The 22,054-nt window shown below is 34.0% G+C and overlaps 1 protein-coding gene across 2 annotated transcripts in view; it reads left to right on the plus strand.

Annotated features, from left to right (window-relative positions):
- Positions 1–22,054, plus strand: part of sei (potassium voltage-gated channel seizure) — a 72,052-nt gene that overhangs the window by 29,939 nt on the left and 20,059 nt on the right. For both annotated transcript variants that reach the window (XM_073988629.1, XM_073988630.1), the window contains one exon: positions 2,849–3,003. In XM_073988629.1, the coding sequence (XP_073844730.1) occupies positions 2,849–3,003 (155 nt within the window). The remainder of the gene's footprint in view (positions 1–2,848; positions 3,004–22,054) is intronic.

Genomic DNA, 22,054 nt, shown 5'->3' on the forward strand with positions numbered 1-22,054 from the left:
AACCAGAAATCCTATCGAAATGGGACAAAAGAAAATGTTGTAGCTATGAAAATTTTCTACAAGACTGCACTTTATGATAATTTCGCAGGTTATACCGTTATTGAGATATAGAAGTTCAAATTGTGACAATACATTGACTGTGTCGCCCCCATATAAAACTATGTCATGACTGCAATTTCCCAACTTAAACTTATTTATCTCGAAAATGGTACAACCTAGGAAAAAAATACGAGAGCCAATCTTGTAGAGAATTTGCAAAGCTAAAAGATTCTCTTTAGTCCCATTTCGATAAGATTTACCATTTTCAAGCAAATCGTGAAAACCTAACAAAAAATCTGAAAATGTAAACATCTATATATCTCAAAAATGGTAAAACATAGGAACAAATCATATCGGTAAATCCTCTAGAAAATTTTAACAGCTACAACATTTTCTTTAGCCCTATTTCGATAGGACTTGCGGCTTCCAAGCAAAATCGCGAAAACCTAAAATAAACCTAACAATTTTAATTTTGACCGCGATTTATTTTAAAATCCCTTCAGCGATTTGTTCTTGTTTTTGGATTTTTCTCACCTATCAACATTGCTGTTTCAAAATCCGCAACAACATCCCAGGTGTAAGCGGTGTTCACATAAAGTTAGTTAAGGCGCAATATGTATGACATTGTTTTATAAGGTAACGATACAGTCAATGCATTGTCCCAATTTGAACTTCTATATCTCAATAACGGTAAAAACCACGAAATTATTGTAAAGGCCAATTTTGTAGAGATTTTTCATAGCTACAATATTTTCTTTAGTGCCATTTCCATATAAATTGTGGTTTCCAAGCAAAATCGTGAAAACCTTAAAAAGCGCTCCGGCTATTTTTTTGATTTTTGAATTTTTTCATCTATGAACAATGTAGTTTCAGAATCCACAAAAACTTCCCAGGTGTAAGCACATTCCATTTAAAATTGCTTCAAGAGCACCGTGCAGTAGGCTGAAAAATAATGGGTTATTCCTTAAAAATGTTACAAGACAAAACCAAACAAGGCACTGGAGTTTTGTGGAGTGTTGAAATTGATCGTAAAAATTCACTTCAATTGTTCTAAAAATATAACGTGTGTTGTTTACCTTTTTAGGAAGTGCTTCTTTCCCATGTAAAAATAATGACTTTGACGGTCGTTTTGCAGGTCGTCACTACTAACAAGAATAAAGTCATTACTTGGTAATGAAATTGTTTGGTGGGAGGGGAAAGGCATGGACGTGTGCTAAGTCCATTTGGTGTTTCGATTCCCTTTGATGAACATTCACAAAAAAGCATACTGAAACAATAAATTCAACAATCAATTAATTGATTCATCAATTAATCCAACATTCAGCCGGCCACTTCCAATATGGCAACATTCCGTGTAACCGGAGGACATCATCTAAACGAGGGATCCCCTATTGCAAATTGAAACCCCGCCCAAAACAATCTTTAACATCTATACATCATTGTTCTATCCTTTTTTTTTGTTATTTACTACTTTGTTTTACTTTTTTAAATTTGCAGGCCTTGTTCTCCTTCCTCCACAATTACAATTAACTAACCATATTCTTCTTCTTGTTCTATTAATCCACCCACCACTAACCAACCTTAACCCACAACTGCTGTAGTTAACAAAAAAATAACTAACAACTTAAAATAAGGTCCAAAGGGAGTATGTAGTTTGAAAATTTATCCGAATATAATCCCCATTACAATACATACACATACCGATACATACCGTTTTGAATAATATAGGAGCGTGTGTGTATTTGTGAGTAATTTTCATAACAAAGTCGTATGAAATTTCTTAGTGAAATTAGAATTGTAAAAAAAAAGTAAAGTTGTTTTTTTTTGTATATGGAATCCCCTAGGGACTTCCGCCTTTCAAAGTCCAATATTAAAAATATGTCATGAAAAGATTTAGTGTCGTTCAATTTTAGTTTAGTTCAATTTGAATTTGAATTTGAATTTCAGTTTCAGTTTCAATTCTGTTTCTCCCTGTGTTATCACCTTTCGGTTTGGTTTTGTGTATGTGTAAAATCTTCGTTTCGTTTCGATTGAATACTGAGTGTGTGATTTTGAGTTTTGAATTATAGTTTTTTCTTTTTTCCATTCTTGAATATCGATAACTTCTTCAATGCTTTCTTCTTCTTCAATTTTTTCGATTATTGTTTTAGTTTTTTTCTTTCTAGATTATGTTTCCTTGTTTTGGAAATCGAGTGTTGTTTAGATGCTTTTTAAAAACGATTTTAGTTGAAAACTTTTTCGTTTTTAGTTGTGAACACAATTTAATAGACATGGATCATGTCCAAAAACTAATTTTTAATCGGTAAAAACTAAAGACAAAACAACAACAACAAAATTAGTATAAAAACTAGATTTAATTTTATTTGTAATGTTTTAGCAAAAACAAAAGCCATAGCAAAACAAAAAAAAAAAAGCAAAAGAAAATAATAAGAAAACCACCTATACCGACCGACCACCATTACCACCAAAGTCAAACATACATACATATGTGTGAAGTATGTATTAAGTACATACATATATACATATGAGCCTTTTATATACATAATACATATGTAGAGATACAAATACATAATTTGTGTGTTTTTTTTTGGTTTTGTTTTTGTTTTGAAAACACCTCGCCGCACATTTACTAACGAGAGGAAGGTGGTTTCTTGCCAATATCATTGTTATTGTTATATTAAACTATCTAAACTAGAATGCCTAGGAGCTTTGGTTGATGGCGAAGAGTCCTTATTTAGTTGATGCATGCCCCGAATCAATTTCCAAAAATGTAACTGAATGTCACTTTGTCTTATCTTTTATTACCCAGACAACAACTCTGATTGGTCTTTTGAAAACAGCCCGTTTGCTGCGGCTGGTGAGGGTCGCACGGAAAATTGATCGTTATTCGGAATATGGAGCTGCTGTCTTGGTACTGCTTATGGCCACATTTGTTCTCATTGCACACTGGCTGGCTTGCATATGGTAATGTTTTTTTGTTACACAAACTGTGTGTGGGGCTGTTAAAACCTCAAACGTCTGTTTGAAAATTAAGAGAAAAAAACAACAACAAAATGGCTGCGGTCACAAAAATTGCCACAAATTATGATAAGATGTCATTGTTCAAATGCGCCTCGCTTCCCATACCAAAATTTAATTTCTCCAAATCCGTATTAATTCAAACTTTTTTTGAAATTTTGATGACTAATCGTTGTAATTTCGAAATTAGATTTATATATGGTCGAGGTGCATTAAACGATATGAATTTTTTTTGTAGCAATATTACCGATCGCAGCTGAGATTTGTAGTAATGTTATCTAATTATTTTTTGTTTAGATTTGAGTGCGTGGCGTTTTGACCACATTGTAAATTTTTCATTGACTACATCGAGTAAATGTTTGTGTGCGTAAAATATATACAAATTTACAAATGCAGCCAACACCATCACCACCCTTCTTGCTACAGTTTATTCGCCGATTAGTGTGAAGCACAATTAACATTTGTATTTTTGGTAAAATGTTTGGTATTACTGGACAATGGAAGGGAAGCAAATTAAACATACGGAAAAAAGGAAATATATATACGGAAGAAAAATTTTTCTTAAATCTTCACAATACGTGAAATCGGAAGTTTGAACTTTTGTGGGAAGCAACCCATAGTGTATCCATATAGTCCATCTTCAAATTTTCTGTAAATTTGAAAGAAATATTAGGTTAGGGGATGTATAGCCACTTGTGTAGCCAAATCCGGGACACTCTTCAAGAGTTATCTGGCTCACTAGCCATTTTGGTTGAAGGCCGAAGGTTTTTTTAAAGCTTTTGGGTAATTATTTCAGGAAGGATTGAGCATACTTAGTTGGCCCTCTACAGAATTTTGAATACAGCGATTTTCGTAATTATGTTAAGCAACTTCCACAGTTGGTCTAAAATCGATGGAGGCATTTCGCGTTAATACCATCAGCTTGGCCCAGTCAACGTTTACTGCTGGGATGCGGGTTATTGCAAAGACAGTATACTCAGCGATCCCACTGGGTTGTCTTTGCATTTGCTATTCTCACACACACTGTCCGTGAACAAAAACAAACGATAAACATCATTGGGTTGCTGCTTTTTTTCACTCATACATTCACACATGTTTTCGTTGTGATTGTATTTTGTTGGTCTCAACTGGTTTACTGCCAGACCCACTTTAGCAGATTTTCCTTCAACCATCATAAAGGTATCAGTTACCAGTAAAAGAATACGGATCGACCCATGAAGTCAATGTCGCCAGCATAAGCAAGTAACATATGTTGTGCTATTTCTCTTGAAGCTTGCCTCTCGTATAACCTTTTCCTGCAGGATGTTGAAGAGATCTGAAACCTCTTTTTGTACTGAACTGTTCAGAGAGGTTCTTTCCTATTTGGGATACCAAATTCAGACATGACTTGCAATACCTTTGAACGTAAGTTGTTGTTGATTTATGAGAAATTATTCCGAATCCTGGTAAAATTGAAATATAAACTTCTGGTGGCTGCTCTATAATCGGCAAAAAGTAAGTGTTGATCTGCATCTCTCGTTTTTTCAAGGATTTGCCTCAGGGTAAATATATGGTTAATGGTGGATTCACCCAATTATTTCGTTGACTATAGGCTTTAGTCGTTTGCCCAATATCCCTGACACTATGTTTTAAGTAGGGCATTAAGTCGGGGATGCAAGATACAAGCAACGACCCTAAATAGTTTGGTCATGCCAAAGCTCAGGACACTGACCATCACAAGTGGACTCTGACCTTGTCGTGATGTCACCTGGGGAGCTGCCTTTAACACCCGTTAGAGGTAGTGAGCTAACATGTGTCGCGCGTTCACCCATAGTAACCTATGAAAAAAAAAACAAAGAAAAAAATAAATAATGAAAAATGAGCCGCGAGAACTGCCTCCTGTAAAATTTTCAAATTAACCGAGACACGTCTTTAAACTGCACTTTTGCCAAAAATTTGAAAGTCCGAAAGTCGTATTCGAACCTAACCTATGTCTTGAAGAAATATCATGATGTGCAAAGTGAAGAAAAATTATAAGGGGGTTCTATTGAAGTGAACGGCATTATAGGTATGAAATATTCTTCACCTAATGTAGTGAAGAGGTTACTGTCTCTCTTCGCATTATTACTTAGCTACTTTTTATAAATCCGAGATATTTGAAATTAGAGACTATATCTGCTGTAGAGAAGGTTATCGTATATAAAAAGCGGAGAATCCCAACTTAAAAAAAAACCTTTCTAGAAGTGGTTGCTCGACTTTTCAAATTTCATTTTATATTATTAATAAATGCTTTTTATTAGACAACGGATTTTTGCACGTTTTAACCAATTGTAAACCGAGTTATTAATTGAGGATTTCAAAATTTTCAACAGATTTTGTCTGACACCTTTCTTTTCTCTTATGGACTTTGTCGGATTTTTTCGCCCATTGATGCTGTTTAGTATTTATTACAGTCCTAAAGCGATCTAATAATAAACATTAAAAATAATTCTCCCGCTTATTGAGACGTATATGTTTTTAGTTTTTCATCGCTGATGGATCGTTGAACATCACTATTAAAGGAAATTTGTGAATATGTCGTGTTTCTTAATAAGGGAGATACAGTACCACAGGTCATTCCTGAACATTTTCTGAAAATTTCATGAAATTAAGTTCAATAGTTTTGTAATAAAATGTATTGAAAAAAGTGGGCGTGGTCATTAGTTTTCAAGACCTAACATATTTAAAAAAGGGAGCTTGGTCCGGTATTTTGGCTCCAAATATGTACCTAAGGCCGGAGACACAACCCCATTGTCTAGCAAAATTAATGCTGAAACCGAAGTAATCATAGGTCTGGTATATACATATAGCGTTTGAAAGAGATGCTTGGGAAGGCACATTGCCACGGCAGACCTTGAGCATTTCCTGTAAATTTCATGGAAATCGGTTCAGTATTTTGGAGATATAGCATATTTAAAAAAGTAGACGTGGTCGGGTCTTTAGGCCCAAAAGAAGGAACTAGATTCTATATTAATTTTTAAATTTTCAAACCGATACATTCGTAATATTGCAAATGTAGCGTTTTTTTTAAGTATCAAACAAAATATGCAGCATATTTTCACCGGCAGCCATCCCTATACATCCCTGAAAATTTCAGTAAAAACGGTTCCGTAGTTTTGTAGATGCAAAATATTTTAAAAAGTGGGCGTTGTCAAGTCTTTGGGTCGGAAATAAGTACGTATGTATGTTTGGAGAAACAACCACAATTGTCTCGCAAATTAATTTTCAAACCGCTACATTCGTAATTATTGTAAATATATTTTTTTAAAAAATAGGGTATAGATGAAGTTACCCACCCCTTCCGAAATGCAACAAAATATGTAGCCTATTTTCACCGGTGGCCATCGCTGTACATTCCCTGACAATTTCAGGAACAGATTAAAATTGAAATTGAAAAAGTGGGCGTGGTCAAATTGTCTTTGCATACAAACCTAAGTTGGGTTATGGCGAACATTTCAAAAAAAGGATTATCCAAATCGGTCCAGCCGTTCTCAACTGTTGCCATTAGCAACGAACGACATTTGACTTTTATTTATAAAGATCGTTCAAATGATAGAAATTCGATGTCATATTGAAAATAATCAAAAAATCTATTTTTTAATAAACGAATTATTTGCGTTATAATTTTCAAAAATATGCAAAAGTCCGATCTCTACTTATTATATTCTGGAGCTTCAACGAACAATGAATTAATGACTCTTTTTTTCAAAAATTCAGTTTGGGTCTGTAGGAATTACCTTGAAAATCGCGATAGTAAGACTATAAAAATATATATAAAAATTATAATAAAAACATTTATAACAATATCAACATTGGTCAGTAAAAACGCATCAGATTTCGAAAAGGGTTGGTGATGGTGTGATAATGTGTATGCTCAGTATTTTCCAACAAAATATTTGTCTAATATTCGTATCGAAAAACACAGTGCAACAATATTGAGTATTTGACGCAGTTGAGGACCAACCAAATTCAGCTTGAACTACTCTATTCGCATACATACACACGCACGCAAGAATCTATTAAGGTGATGAACAAATAATTGACAAAACAACGACAAAACATCTTGAAAAATCATTCGAAACTCTTATGGGCTGTTTCTCTAAGACGACACGATTTTAAATCCGTTCGACCTACTATCAAACTTATGTATGTTTTCTGAAAAAAAAAAATATATACATAAAAATATTTCATTAATTCTTGTTTTCAATCAAACGACATTTTTCTCCAATAACAGGGATTTGGTATTAATTCGAACGAATTTGAATTCGCTTCGTCTTAGAGAAACAGGCCCTAAGTTCCCTTAAGAGGCATTGGTTCATGAAAAACTCAGAAATATGATGGGACAAAAAACCTACTTTTTTGCCACAATAGGCTTTGTTGTACACTAAGAACATGTATAAAATTGTCATCGGGTACAAGTTAATTTTTTAAATCGATGTTTATGTCTGTTATGTGTAGGCCACGCCGACATAAAGCTAGAATCTACTATGTAAATATTTAAAAATTATCATTTGCTAAAAATTTATTTAAACTTGTCCATAACATCTATGTTAAGTCTTGTCAATGTTTCCGTACCGAGCGACAATGGATTTGACAAAATAAATGACGTGTTTTGTTAAATATCGGTTGGTGTAAATGTGGCTTTACAGTAGAGCTGACAAACAATCGATATTCCCTACATTAAGTGGGGTACACACGATCACTTTTGCTCAAAAAATCGCTTGCTTGCCAGTGTGGCCTTTCATTTTTGTCAGTCATCAGGCAATCACAAAATATTTTGTGGTTGCTGGACAGTTTAACACTTATCGAAATTTCCGAAAAATCGACGGTCAACACTGATCGTGTGTACCCCGCTTTAGATATTTTCGATATTTCATTAAAAAATTATCGTTAATTTGTCATCACCATTAATTTGGAAATGAAAACGGTGGAAAATTTCTATCCTTTTCTTGAAATTTTGCACAAGTAGTTCACAGAAATATAAAGGAGAAAAAAAAACAATTGTTTTTATCTAATAAAAATACACAAAAATATAGTTTACTTTTCCGAAAAATTGCTTTAATTTAATAAAAATACACAAAAATACAGTTTACGTTTCCGAAAATTTTGTACGTGAGATTTAATCTGTTAATATCGATAGACAAAACTATCTATCGATATTGCATTTTTAAGAAATAATCAATATTATCGATAGAGCTATCGAGTTTTTGCCAGCTCTTCTTTACACACGATCAGTTTTGCCTGCGATTTTTCGGAATTATCGATAACTGTCCAACCGTCCAGCAACCACAAAATATTTTGTGATTGCCTGATGACTGACAAAAGTGAACGGCCACACTGGCAAACAACCGATTATTTGAGCAAAACTGACAGTCCAAACTGATCGTGTGTACTAGAGCTGGCAAACCATCGATATTTCCAACATTAGATATTTTCGATATAATGTTTTAAAATATCGATTGATATCGATATTATCGTTAACTTGTCATCACCATTAATTTGGAGATGAAAATGGCGGAAATGTCAATTATTTTCTTGAAAATATGCAAAAGTAGTTCACAGAAATGAAAAGGAGAATAAACAACTACTTTTATTTTATAAAAATGTAAAAAAATACATTTTATTTTACCGAAAAATGTGTACGTGTGACAACGGACTTATGTACTTTCTTACACACACATAACCGAAAAGCAGCGAATTTTCCGATAATATCGATAGACAAAACTATCTATCGATATTGAAATTTTAAATAATAATCGATATTATCGATAGTGCTATCGATTATTTGCCAGCTCTAGTGTGTACCCCATTTTACAGTAGAATTTCGATAATAAAACTGACAACTTCGATAAATCGTACAGTACTGTTAGCACTTGACGTCTCCTCAAATCAAAACCCTCGGTGAATCACGATCGTATTGTTCAAATCATGAAGTGTTCAATGATCAAGTCAATATTTTTTAAAATCGAACAACCCAAATTTAAACATCTGAAAAGCGAAAAATCGATAACTATAGATTTTTATTTGCTATAAGATCAACATTTTGCGTCTTATTTCACCAACTTTGCATTACAGCTGTAAAATAAAGAGCAGTACACATTGTCAGTTTTGAATGTCGATATTTCGCAGTTATCGATAACTGTCCAACCGTCCAGCAACCACGAAACATTTTGTGGTTGCATGATGAATGAAAAAATTAAAGGCCACACTAGCAAGCACCAACAAAGCTGTCATTCAAAACTGGCAATGTGTACTCAGCTTAAAAAAGTCGTGGGACTCTGTAAATAAATAACGGCGACGGCATTACAACGATGACCGTTTATAATTGGGATAAAAAACGAAAAATTGTCGGTAAGTGAAGGACTAACATAAGAAGTAGTCATCGCACTACACGATTGCGAATCGTGGGTATCATATTTGTTGTTCCTTCGCGAGGTGACTGTATGATTTGCGTGGGAATTAAACATGTCAATCAACTCGAAAGTATTATTTTTTTTTTTCATTTTCAAATATAAATTTTGCAATCAGCTTTGAAGGGATATTGCAAATTAGATTGTATAAAAATAATTATGTAATTTAATTAAATTGATAAACATTTTACAGGAAGAAAAGGTAATTATTAATTTTAACACTTTTTTGTCACAGCTTTGCGTATTTTAATTGTAGTATTTGCTTGCTTTATATGTTTGAATTCGATCCCGGTAATATTTCTATCCCCCAAATATCCTGCTTTTCAACAATGTAATATTTTTCTAACTTCTAACTTTGAGACATCTTGGAGACCTGTAAATAAATAAGTCTAGTTGCTTGGAAACCTCTAGCACCTGTAGTTTTTGTTTTTGCTCCTGTAATCCACTCCATATATTGGCTTCAATTCTTTTATAAAAAAGAATCTCTGGATATATGTCCTGAAAAACTTGTATAGATTTTGAATTTAAATATTTGTTTTACTAATCAATGTATGTTTTGTTTTTTCATTCTGCAGTGCAGCACAAAAGGAGTTGTTGTTGCATGTTTTCAAATTTGCGTGAACATAAAATGCTGTTGGAGTAAATTTACACGCCACAGAGCAGCATTCCACGATATAGTGAAAGTTGAAATGTCCTTTAGAAGAAAAAACATGTTTTTTCATTCACTTTCGCCTTCTTTTTCTTCTTCTATTCTATGTGCACAGAGGATGTGAAAACCAGTTAAGAAGTTTAATGTTTCGACGGGAAGTGAAAGTGAATCCGAAAACATATTCAGCAGATTTGGGTTTCGCTAATTTAAATTCCTTTTTTAATTGATGCTATTTTTCGAAATTTTATTTTGATGCCATCGCGGTGTTATACGCAAATTAAAGTTGGTTCGCTAATGTATCGTGTGATGGAAAAGAACCGAGCGAAGTTTCACATGCGATACATTGTGCAGTGGTTCCGGCCAAACGAAAATTGAAAGTATTTTTGGATTTTCAAAGGTAGAAAATAACACTGTGTGTAATTTTTTGAGTCATGGAAGAAAGTTAATCATATTCTGACACTGCAGCGTAATAGAAGACGGAAAATAAGACACGTGCCCCGGCGTGTTTTGCTATCACTTCCACTTTCAAGGTTATGGGCCCTCAAAAAGACTTGGGGCTTTGATGTCAAAACGTATCATTTTGTCATGCTCATATCTTCTAAACCGCAGAGAATTTTAATTTGCTCTCAGAGGCAAAGTTGTAGCTCTGGTCTTAAAGAACAAGAATTGAGAATGTATAAAACCCATCAAACTGCATGGTTAAGGTGAAAAACGTCAAGGTCAAATTTCTTTTATATTTTTTCTTGGGTTTTGTTCTACAGACATCAAACCGATCAAAACTCCTTTTCGTATCGAACTTTAATCAGGAAGGTTTTCAGAATATTTCTCCATTAAAATCTCCTAAAACGTTTTCATATTTTTATTTGGAACCACTGTACATTGCCGTGTCATTGCCACTTTTCTAAAAGGTCATTATCATTATATTACACATACATGTAGTCCATATCCTCTCTGCCCTTTCCTGTCGAACGAGGTATTCCTTTCATACTTATCGATATAACGTCCATCGTTTTGAAGACAATTACAATTTGTCGAAACCAAACATTGAAAAAAGTTGGATCAAGGGTGATAGAATCCATATAAATCCGTTATCGAATACTTACAGTATATAAAATGCACTCAAAACTAGCACAACGCAAAGCAGGAAAATTTAATTTAATTTCGTTTTTTTTTGCTAATGCTTCTCAAGTGAGCTTTTGACGCCTACAACAAAAATACAAACGAATTATTTTCGCTTCGCCTTTATTAAAATATCTCATTTAATTATTGTTATAAAATTATAACCAAATTTAAATGATAAACATTTTAGAAGCTTTAAAGACTTTTTTATTAAAACAAACAGCTTTTTGAGATTTAAAAATTAAAAATATTAATGAAAAAATTAAAAAAAAACATAAATAAACAAAAATTTTTTAGAGGTCAAACTTAAAAATGCTTTTAATATATGCCATAATAAAGTTTAAAATTAAATATTATTGAAAAATTTAATATTTGAAGCTGAAATATACATATTTTTCCAATTTCAGACTCTATAAAAACAACAAAACTTATTGATAATTTATATAACTTTTTCATTTTTAAACATCATCATAAACATTTTAAGAAAATATATTTTCTTATTTCTATAGGTTATTTAACAAAATTGTCTGGACACTGATTAATTTATTTATATATTTGAAATATTATATAAGGATGTATTTGCAAAACAAGTTTTTTTAAAACGAGTTCTCTCTGAAATCGAATTTTAATGTTTTTACAGATATCAGAACAGGTTTTTTTTTATTAAGAAAGCTCTTGTGGTAAAATAAATTATTAGCCGCCTGTTTTTGTAACTAATTTTTGTTCGTTCGTCTATATTCGTAATAATTTAGGCATCCACAGTGCTCAGCCCACGGAATATATACAAAGCTAATTTTTCCAATTCCCGTTAAATATAACGTTAAAAATTCCCCATTTAAAAATTAGCACTCTACATTTGCGCTAAAGCGAGTAAATTGATTTACAAATTTTGACAATTCGCGTGAAAAGTCAGACTTTTGACAGAGGAAAATACATCAATTAATATGCTTTAAGAAGATTGAATCCGTTTCAATTTTCCGTTAGCTTACCGTGATTATGTTAATCTCAAATATTGATAATGATTAGAGAGGTGTAATCGAACGCAAATTTCGACTATCGATTTTTGCATTCAACAAAAAATTGGTGCTCTATATCTCAATTTTGATTTTGTGATTTTTTGCTCCGACCAAATTCGCATGGATACAAATATCAGGATTTTATAACCATTTGTAAGAATGGACCGATTCGTTACCATAGTCCTATCACTATATAGAGCATAGAACATCCTCTATAGGCCGTCCGTTGATTTACTTACGAAGTTTACATCTCGAGTCGATTTGACGTTCGTTGTTTTTTGACGAATAATTTCAGTATCAATATTATCAGTCTTGTTTTATTATAGCTTGAACTTGCCATGATCAAAAAGCATTGTGAATATGCGTTGCTGACTCTGACACAGCTCTTAAGGCCTGGGTACATAAGCTGCCTCGCCTGCTTGCCTTGCTTGCTTTTGATAAAAGAATAAAAAAGAAAAGGCAACCCAGTTCGAAATTTGCTCGGCCTTCTTTATTCTTTTCTTTTTTATTCTTTTATCAGAAGCAAGCAAGGCAATCAGGCGAGGCAGCTTATGTACCCAGGCATTTACTTTCTCAGGTGGCTAGAAGAGAATTTTTGTTAATAAGCTTATTGTTGGCTTCCGATCAATCGAATGCTAACCTTTGCTCTGACTAGGCATTAATCCAAGTCGATGATTGAAGACAAGTTTCTATGCCTCAGGCTAATCACCATCCCAAAGTCAAATTCATGTCCATAATGCAGTGTATGTTCGTACCCTTTTCAGTTATTTGGTTCTGTGTGTCCAGATCTGAAAATGCTGCAACCTGGAGTGACTGCGTCGTTAAAGAATAAGGAGACAGGTGAGTGAGGTTAGCTGGACAGTTGAACAATGCAGCGTGTTTTTCCCTCCCAATCTACATGCAGGTTATGTGTCGTGCCATCAACTCGGACCCAACATGAATTGAGGCGGCGACATTGTTCGGATCTTAACTGGACGTTCATTTGCCTCGATGGATGCGCAAATGCATCAGTGTTAATGCTATTTACGTCCGGCTGATAGGATCGTTGATCTAGAGGTTCTAGCTTGTATCTTTGGACCTCTCTCTCTCTCTGGATCATGAAGATCTCTCCTAACGTGCCTGTGCGGGGCAAGGCTGTCCACTAGATTATTACAGAGATAATCTTGGAGTAACACCTGCATCGACAATATCTTGTTCGCCGGTAAAATGTTCGTCTCCTCATAAAGATGGCCAACTGAGGAACAACCTTGTATTAGTCCTCAGAGCGACTTTCCGGGAGGTTTGAATATTAGTTTACTGTGTAGCGCTAACATTTGCATACCACACTGGCGCTGGCATACTTTACAATACACCGGACAACCTTTCTTTGTCTGCACCCCAAGTGCTTCCAGCCAGCGACTTGAGACCATATTCTTACTTCTGATCTTGTCGAAAATAGCTGTGGCTTGCGATTTAAACATGCTATCGAACGTTACAATATATTGGGTAGTTTGTTGTCGAAATCAGAACACCATCTACGAATATGTTCAAGGGGTGTCTCATTTCAGTCATCCATGTGGTAAACAGCGTGTTAGTGGATTTAGCGGCGTATAATTTTATATTCCTCAGATGGAAGAACTGCACTAAGTCAGCTAGGTAGATATTTAACCTACCATTTATGTCATCGACGATAGGACCCGACGCCAAGATCGTACAATCATCTGCATACATTGGGTGTGGATTTTCAAAAAGGTAGAGTTAAACAATTCCGGAGATATTATTCCGCTTGTTTCACTTTACGGGTCGTAGACTTCTGAATTCCACAAAAGACTGGCGTCCACACATATACAGTCAACCAAAAAAGTCTACATACACCCTATATATCTCGGGTTTTAAGGGTAAGGAAACAGTTTTATGAAAATACAAGTACATAGTTCTATCTCAGATCCCTAATAAACAATATTACATATATCAAAAATATATTCCATAATACGAATAACGGTAAATTCAATAAAAATTAAAAAATTAATAGGGAAAAAGTGTACATACACCCAATGAAATATAGAGATAAGTTGTTAAAGGGGACCCTTGCTGATTTCTTTGAGTTTTTGAGGTTGTTACTTTATAAAACCCCAGAAAATATAGTGGGACTGATAATTTTGAGATCCTAGAGCGCTTTGAAGTTGCCCTTGTAAACATTATATGCTCCTGAACTTCGCTAAATATACGAATTCCTGAGTTTTCTCATAAATTTTATAGTTTTTACAACATTCCAAGGGGCAAATTACATGCAGAAGCCTTCGAATTACCTTGTAATAAGGTCCGGTACAATCCTTGAGCATCTATTGAATCAGCAATGTAAAAGTTTCCGACATTTATAGCGCTTCAAGTGACCCTAGCGATCATAATACGAGAGCATACTAGTTAACAGTGTAAATTTCATGCATTCTTTGGTGGTGCTTTTATTTTGATGCTTTGGAAACATTAGGAGCGGGTTTGTAGAATAATGTTGTACATTACTGATTGAGTTAAGGTCCAAAAATGTATTACAAGGTAATTCCAAGGTTCTTGCGTGTAATTTGACACTTGGAATGCTGTGAAAACTATGAAAAACTCAGCAATTCGCATATTTAGCGAAGCTCAGGAGCATATATTATCCATAAGAACAGCTTCAAAGCGGTCTAGGATCTTAAAATAATTAGTCCCACTGTATTTCCTGGGGTGTCAAAAACTACCAGACTGAAAAACTCAAAGAAATCTGCAAGGGTCCGCCTTAACGAGCTATACGCGAAGTCTGACCTTAAATAATGTCAATTAGAGCACAAATATGTTCCTATTTTGTCTAAAATATATCATAGACAACCATGGTAGAACAAGAAAAGGTAGCAGCAATACCCAGCTGACTGAACTGGGTTGTAGTGTTAGTGTCAAATTCCATTCGACATTTTATGTATTTATTTCTATGTTCGATGTATATTAGGGATATATATTTTTGAAGAACAAATTTATTCATCAGAAAAAAAACTATTTCCCATAAAGACGGCTTCATATCATTGACATGTAACCTCCTCCAGGTCCGAACGACATGCCGCACACTAAAACACCGCTTATAGAGGCGGAACAATATTTGTTAATATGTGTGGTATTTTCTTAAACTTGAAAAGAATGAAGCCCTAATAAACATGTGCTTTTTTGTTTTCAAAAGCAAATGATTGAAATATCTTCTCTTTTTTCAATGAATTACCAGCGACCCGAAACATTTTTGCAAGTATTCTACTGTCTGCGAGAAATTATGCATTTAGTGGAATGATATGGAAACATTCAAATTGAAAATCTAACGAGTTTTCATTCATGTTTTCCAAAATATTCAATCAAATGTGAAAAATTATTAGTTTTTTAAATTCCAATAATTTATAGACATTTCCTTGTTTTGTTTACATTTACGTTGACACTAAGGTTTACAAACAAAAACAAATTCCTTTGTGGTTGTTGTTCGAGTTGTATTTGTTGTAGTATTAACTTTACCTTGTATTTGTTCTACCATGATAGACAACCAGAGACATTCGATAAAGCAATAAAATGTAAAATTTGTATTGCTTATTCCATAAATTTTACGGTAATCTTAATATTTCATTGGGTGTATGTACACTTTTTCCCTATTAATTTTTTAATTTTTATAGAATTTACCGTTATTCGTATTATGGAATATATTTTTGTTGTATGTAATATTGTTTATTAGGGATATGAAATAGAACTATGTACTTGGATTTTCATAAAAATGCTTCCTTACCTATAAAACTCGAGATTTATAGGGTGTATGTAGACTTTTTTGGTTGACTGTAGTTGATTATCAAACGTTTCAAACGCGACAAGAGAACAGTTTGCATTGGTTTATGGTACGAAGGCCTTCGATAGCATAAGAGACGACATGCCCGGTCTATTCTGGTTCAGTCCTGTACAGATATGTGTGGATATGGCGTTGTGATACTGTACATGTTCGGGAATTTGTGCTGATGTTGGACAACTGGGAAACTGTATTCATTATGGTTACGGGTAGTGTCTCTAGAATCTTCGCTAGTGACGATAAGAGGGATCCGACATCCTTCCCTGGTTTCAATAGCGGGACCACACTGTCAACTTTCCAGGTTTCTGGTACAATATGCGTTGCTAACGATAAAACAATAGATTCGGATTCATCCGGATTTGTTTTCAGCTGCTCTAGTCCCAAATATGGTCGCCCACTAGCCTGGCGACTTTAAGAGTAGGTTCCTGGGTATTCACTTTCGCCTTTGTTGGGAAATGTTACCTAACTTCGGGTATTCGACCAGCAGGTATGTAGCGTGCGGTTGCAGCTGTAATGATGTCCCGCTTTCCATTTTGGTCATTGGTCGTAGCCTAGAATGGAATGCCAAAGCTCATGGAGAATACTGAAGTTCTCTGGCAACAGAATGTTATTGCTCTCCAAAAGCGAACTAATATCCGGCACGCAGGTCACAACTATTCATCGGCGGTATTAAGCTCCTCCACCTCGACAGTCGCACAATTTACTGCTGCCCCCATACATTTCATGTATGGCACGGTGCACCTTAACTAACTTTAAAAGAAAGGTGCTTACACCTGGGAAGTTTTTGCGGATTCTGAAACTACAATGTTCATAGATGAGAAAAATCAAAAAAAAAAAAAACAAAAAATTCGCAGGAGTAATTTTAAAATAAATCGCGGTCAAAGTTCACATTTTTAGGACTTTTTTAGGTTTTCGAAATTTTGCTTGAAACCCGCAAGATCTATCGAAATGGGATTAGAGAAAATTATGTATCAGTGAAAATTTTCTACAAGGTTCACCTTCATGACTTTTTCCTAGGTTTTACCATTTTTGAGATGTAGAAGTTAAAATTGAGACAATGCACTGCCTGTATCGTCTCCTTATAAAACACTGTCATGAAGGGTGCACCTTAACTAGCTTTAAATGAAAACCGCTTATACCTAGGAAGTTTTTGCAGATTCTGAAACAGCAATGTTCATAGATGAGAAAAATCCAAAAACAAAAAAATCGCTGGAGGGATTTTTAAATAAATCGCGGTCAAAGTTTACATTTTTATGTTTATTTTAGGTTTTCAGGATTTTGCTAGCAAACGACAAGTCCTGTCGACATGGGAATTAAGAAGATGTTGTAGAGGATTTTCACTGCTACAATATTTTCTTTAGTACCATTTCGTTAAGACTTGCTATTTCTAAGCAAAATCCTGAAAACTTAAAATAAACCTAAAAATGTGAATTTTGAACGCGATTTATTTGAAAATCCCTCTAGCGATTTTTTATTTTTTACGGATTTTTCTTATCTATGTTCAGAATCCGCAAAAACTTTCCTGGTGTAAGCGGTTTTCATTTAAAGTTAGTTAAGGTGCACCCTACATGAGCCGATACAGGCAGTGCATTGTCCCAATTTGAACTTCTGAACTTCTACATCTCAAAAATGGTAAAATCTAGGAAAATACCATTAGAGTCAATCTTGTAGAGAATTTTCACTGCTACGACATTCTCTCTAATCCTATTTCGATAGGACTCGAGGTTTCCAAGCAAATTTGCGAAAACCTAAAAAAAGGCCTAAAAATGCGAACTATGACCGCGATTTATTTGAAAATCCGTCCGGCGAATATTTTTTGTTTTTTTGATTTTTCTCATCTATGAACATTGTAGTTTCAGAATCCGCAAAAACTTCCCAGGTGTAAGCACTTTTCATTTAAAGTTAGTTAAGGCGCACCGTGATGGGTCACTGGAGTCCAGCTTAAGCGAGATAGGTCTGTATTGGATAGACTGGTGTATATGGAAGGCAAGTCCTCCTATATATATATCGCAACATTGTAAGCTATAGGTAAAGGTGAGCTTTGGTTCCTGTCTACAATTTGGTTGAATTTGTTGCGAAGACCCCTGCAATTAAACAGAGGGAGAGATCCATGGACCGGGGTTTTTCTCTATCCTGGCACGTACCAAAAGAGCTCGGAGCAGTCATTTTGGTATATATTGCCGCTACCATGGTGAAAAAATATACGCACAATTGTTGAGATGACCGCCCCTGGTCGAATTGCTCTGAGCCAATCCGGCCGTCGTGGGATTACATAATGCAGTGTGGTATATTTAGGTGTTGTTGTGAAACATTTGTGCGAAATCGGCCTCACAATAAGCGTAGATTGTATGTTCTCTGTAAATAGGTCAAATATTCGTGATCATAATATCACTGTACAACACAAAAAATAATTACAAGATAATTCGGCCAGATTATGAAAGAGGACCGAAAAAAAGAAGACACGTGTATCGGCGTTTTGAAAGTTTACGTCGAGAAGTAACCTAAATAGGCGTGTGGCAAGTTCCGCCCATTTCTACAGGTTTTGAAACATTCGACATCAAATTCCTTGGAATCCTTGCATTTTAGGTATAAACTGTCTCTGGCAATATTACTGGCAACAATGCGGGGTATCTTTTTATGAAAAAAATTAACCGTCATGCGAGTCACTAAAGGGGTCTTTTTGGTCCATTTTTTCAAAAACGCTTAAAAAGTCCTTTCAAATGAGATCGTGTCAGATCAAAATATTCTACAAAATTATTTGTCATAAAATTTTACTATAGGTCCCCGAATACACCAAAACTCTAAATCGTACCTAAACGCCAGGTATCTGTCAAAAGTAAAATCACGTTTTAGGGTTAATGTTGTACTTTATCTGAGTTTATTAAGTTTTGTCCCACAAAACTTCATTCTAGATAGAAGACGCCAAAGACAAAAATATTCTCCATCAAATTTCAATATAAGGTAGGTTCCTGATATTGTATGTGAAAATTCGGGGGGTTCGGACTCGGCGATAAACAGTAGGTCCCATATCATTGAGCTAAATATGAATCGGGGTGCACTCATTGATATGAGAGAAGTCTCCCTTGTCCCGTATGGGATGTTGTGGAACAATGTTCTTTTTTTATCAGGAACCTACGACTTATCCTGATGACTTTATTTTAGTTTATAGTATTAAAATACGTAATTTTACAAAGTCCGATCTGGGTTGTCAATATTTTCCCTATATATATTCACCATAGATATTTCAAAAATAGTTTGGATCGAACACACATAATCTTCTGAAAGAATTTATTATGAAACAAACATCAATAAAATATATTTTGTGACCGCAGATAACGAAAATGTGAATAAAAACGGTAGAATATGGTCCTAAATCGTATATAAAAGGGGAAAACTTCGGGAGATGTTAAATATTATAGCTACAAATTTCTTTTGTTCAGAGACTCATAATGAAATTTGATTTGGAATATTTCTTCTTTTGACACAATCCCCAAAAAGTGAAGTATATTAGGAGATTTTGACTCAGTATGTAATAAATTTTAATTAAGAGTCTAAAAGTTTAACAAATAATTTCTACCTATAATATCTAATTTTGTAACGTCATTTTTTAACAAAGTATATTACTTAGAAATATAGTTTGTTCTGGGACTTATAGTGAAATTTTGTGTAGAATATTTCTTCTTTTAACAACTTTCGTCTAAAACTAAATTTCATGTTACTTTCATGCATCAACCCGAAAAAAGAACAAAACTAATTTATTAAAAAAAAAATATTTGGGTGTTTTGTTGGCAAATGTGATGTATATATTTTCTTGATATATATTGTAAATACACATTTCATTTATTCGGCGACTTATATTGATATTTGATGAAGAATATTTTTGTCTTTGACGTCTTCTATCTAGAATGAAGTTTTGTGGGACAAAACTTAATAAACTCAAGTTCAATTTTGTTGTACAGTGTATTCGGCAAATATGATGATCCTTCAAATGTCATATTCAGTTTTTGTATTATTCTTCGATTTTTATGGTACGACATTTTTCAATTTAGAATTTACTGAGTTGCGATTTTTAACAGGATCGATTGCTATGTTAACAACCGGGGAGTATAATTCGTGTGACTTCAGGTTGACAGTTAACTACGAATCACTATTGCATTCATATTCCGTTTTGTGTTGTTGTCTTATTGGAAAAAGTTGAGCCTTCATTTTGTGTTATACAGTTCGGTTATGAATATGAAGGTCGATTTATATTTATACGAACATTATTGCAAATTTGCAGATATGAAGTATTTTTGAAGGCTTTCTGTCTTTCTCTGTCTTTTTCGAAGGTTTTTTTCCTTCATGAATTGATCTATGTCTTCAAGTTCGAAAGATTGATAGATTGGTAGTGGCTTAGAACGCTAAGACGTCGGCAACATTGTCTGTTTATTGTAGAGGATCCAGGTTAAAACCCCAGCCGGATCAGTCGGGCTCATGCTGTGAATTTTGATTCATTGTTGACGTATTAAAACTAGGGTCATCATTATTTGTGAAAGTTGTTTAATTAATTGAATATATTGAGCTATCGCGACCTAAAGAGTTTTGTATTGTTAGTTATATTATTTTAGTGAGACATTCCCCTCACTGTCTGGGTATTCTCAGTTACATAACTTATATTTTTACCAAATGTATAATCAATTGAAATCTCCAAAAATGTGTCCCGATATATCATTACTTATTTAAGAAATACATTTTCACGATTTTTAAGCGACGTTATAATTTACATACATATGTTTGTATGTCTTCTGTGGATATTTGGCACCGTTGAATAAGCGGAGATTATTAGAATATGATTTTTAAGAAATAAGGAAAATATAAGTTGTTTTTTTTTAATAAATGTATAGTTTAAAACATTCCACGAAAGAACATTATATATTATAAAACATGCTGATGCGCGTTAGTAACTAAATTAACTAACTGCTGCTTGCCCACCTCAAGAGTAAAACAGAAAAATTCAACCTATAATGACGTATCAATCATTGGCATTGATGCGGAAACTCCAACTTGAATCAATGTTTGCAGGCAAAAGCTATTCTCTTCTTCATTATTTTACATCATATTATCCATTCAATACTCTTCTGTTGATAAAAACGAAAGTGATTTGGTTGAAACCGTTTTGAGTGTTCGTTGCACTGTGTATAACAAAAATTATGACTTACACTTCTAGAATACTTATAATAATATCTCTACAATATCAATTGTGTGGTACTGAAAACAATCTAAGTTATTTCCGATTTTTTTTACTATATTTTTTAAGAATACAGTGTGGACTCACTATCTCGAATCTTCCCATTGGGATAATCCAATAGATATTTTATAAAATGTTTTCTCTGTTGAAGTAACTTTTGACAAAATAATACCTAAAGTGATTTTAACTACTTAGGCCTTTAGTAAGGGAATACATCAATGCATTACATAGATTTCCCCAAAATTGTTCATCAAGTTTCAATTACGTTTACCATAGTTTTCTAGCTCTCGATCATTTACCAGTGACAAAGGTATAGTTCTTCAATGGGCCTGGAATTGTTTGCTGTACTTTCCCACTACGAATCATCTAAAAGAAACTGGTGATATGAAATTAGTTCATCTTACAGCCTCTTACCCACTCCAGAATTGGTGGATGTGATATCTGGTACAGTTTCCTAAAAATCACATTTCATTATGGGCCAATACTTTTTACGTTTTGAATAAATAACCTATTGATTGAATTTAATTTGTCGTGTCACCATAACACTGACTTTACTTGTACCAAAATGTAATTTTTAGTTGAATTATCCCAAGGTTGCATTCTTCCAAGTTCTATAATACTGGTTATGGCATATCAATTGAGTCAAAGTGGACTTCTATTTCTGAAGACAATGTTTTGATAGAATCAGCGACGTACCCAGGGAGCCGCGAACACCCCTCCTCCCAAATGATATTC

The sequence above is a fragment of the Musca autumnalis genome, unplaced genomic scaffold (assembly GCF_047663935.1).
Source record: "Musca autumnalis isolate F117 unplaced genomic scaffold, ASM4766393v1 scaffold_5, whole genome shotgun sequence".
Lineage (NCBI taxonomy): Eukaryota > Metazoa > Arthropoda > Insecta > Diptera > Muscidae > Musca > Musca autumnalis.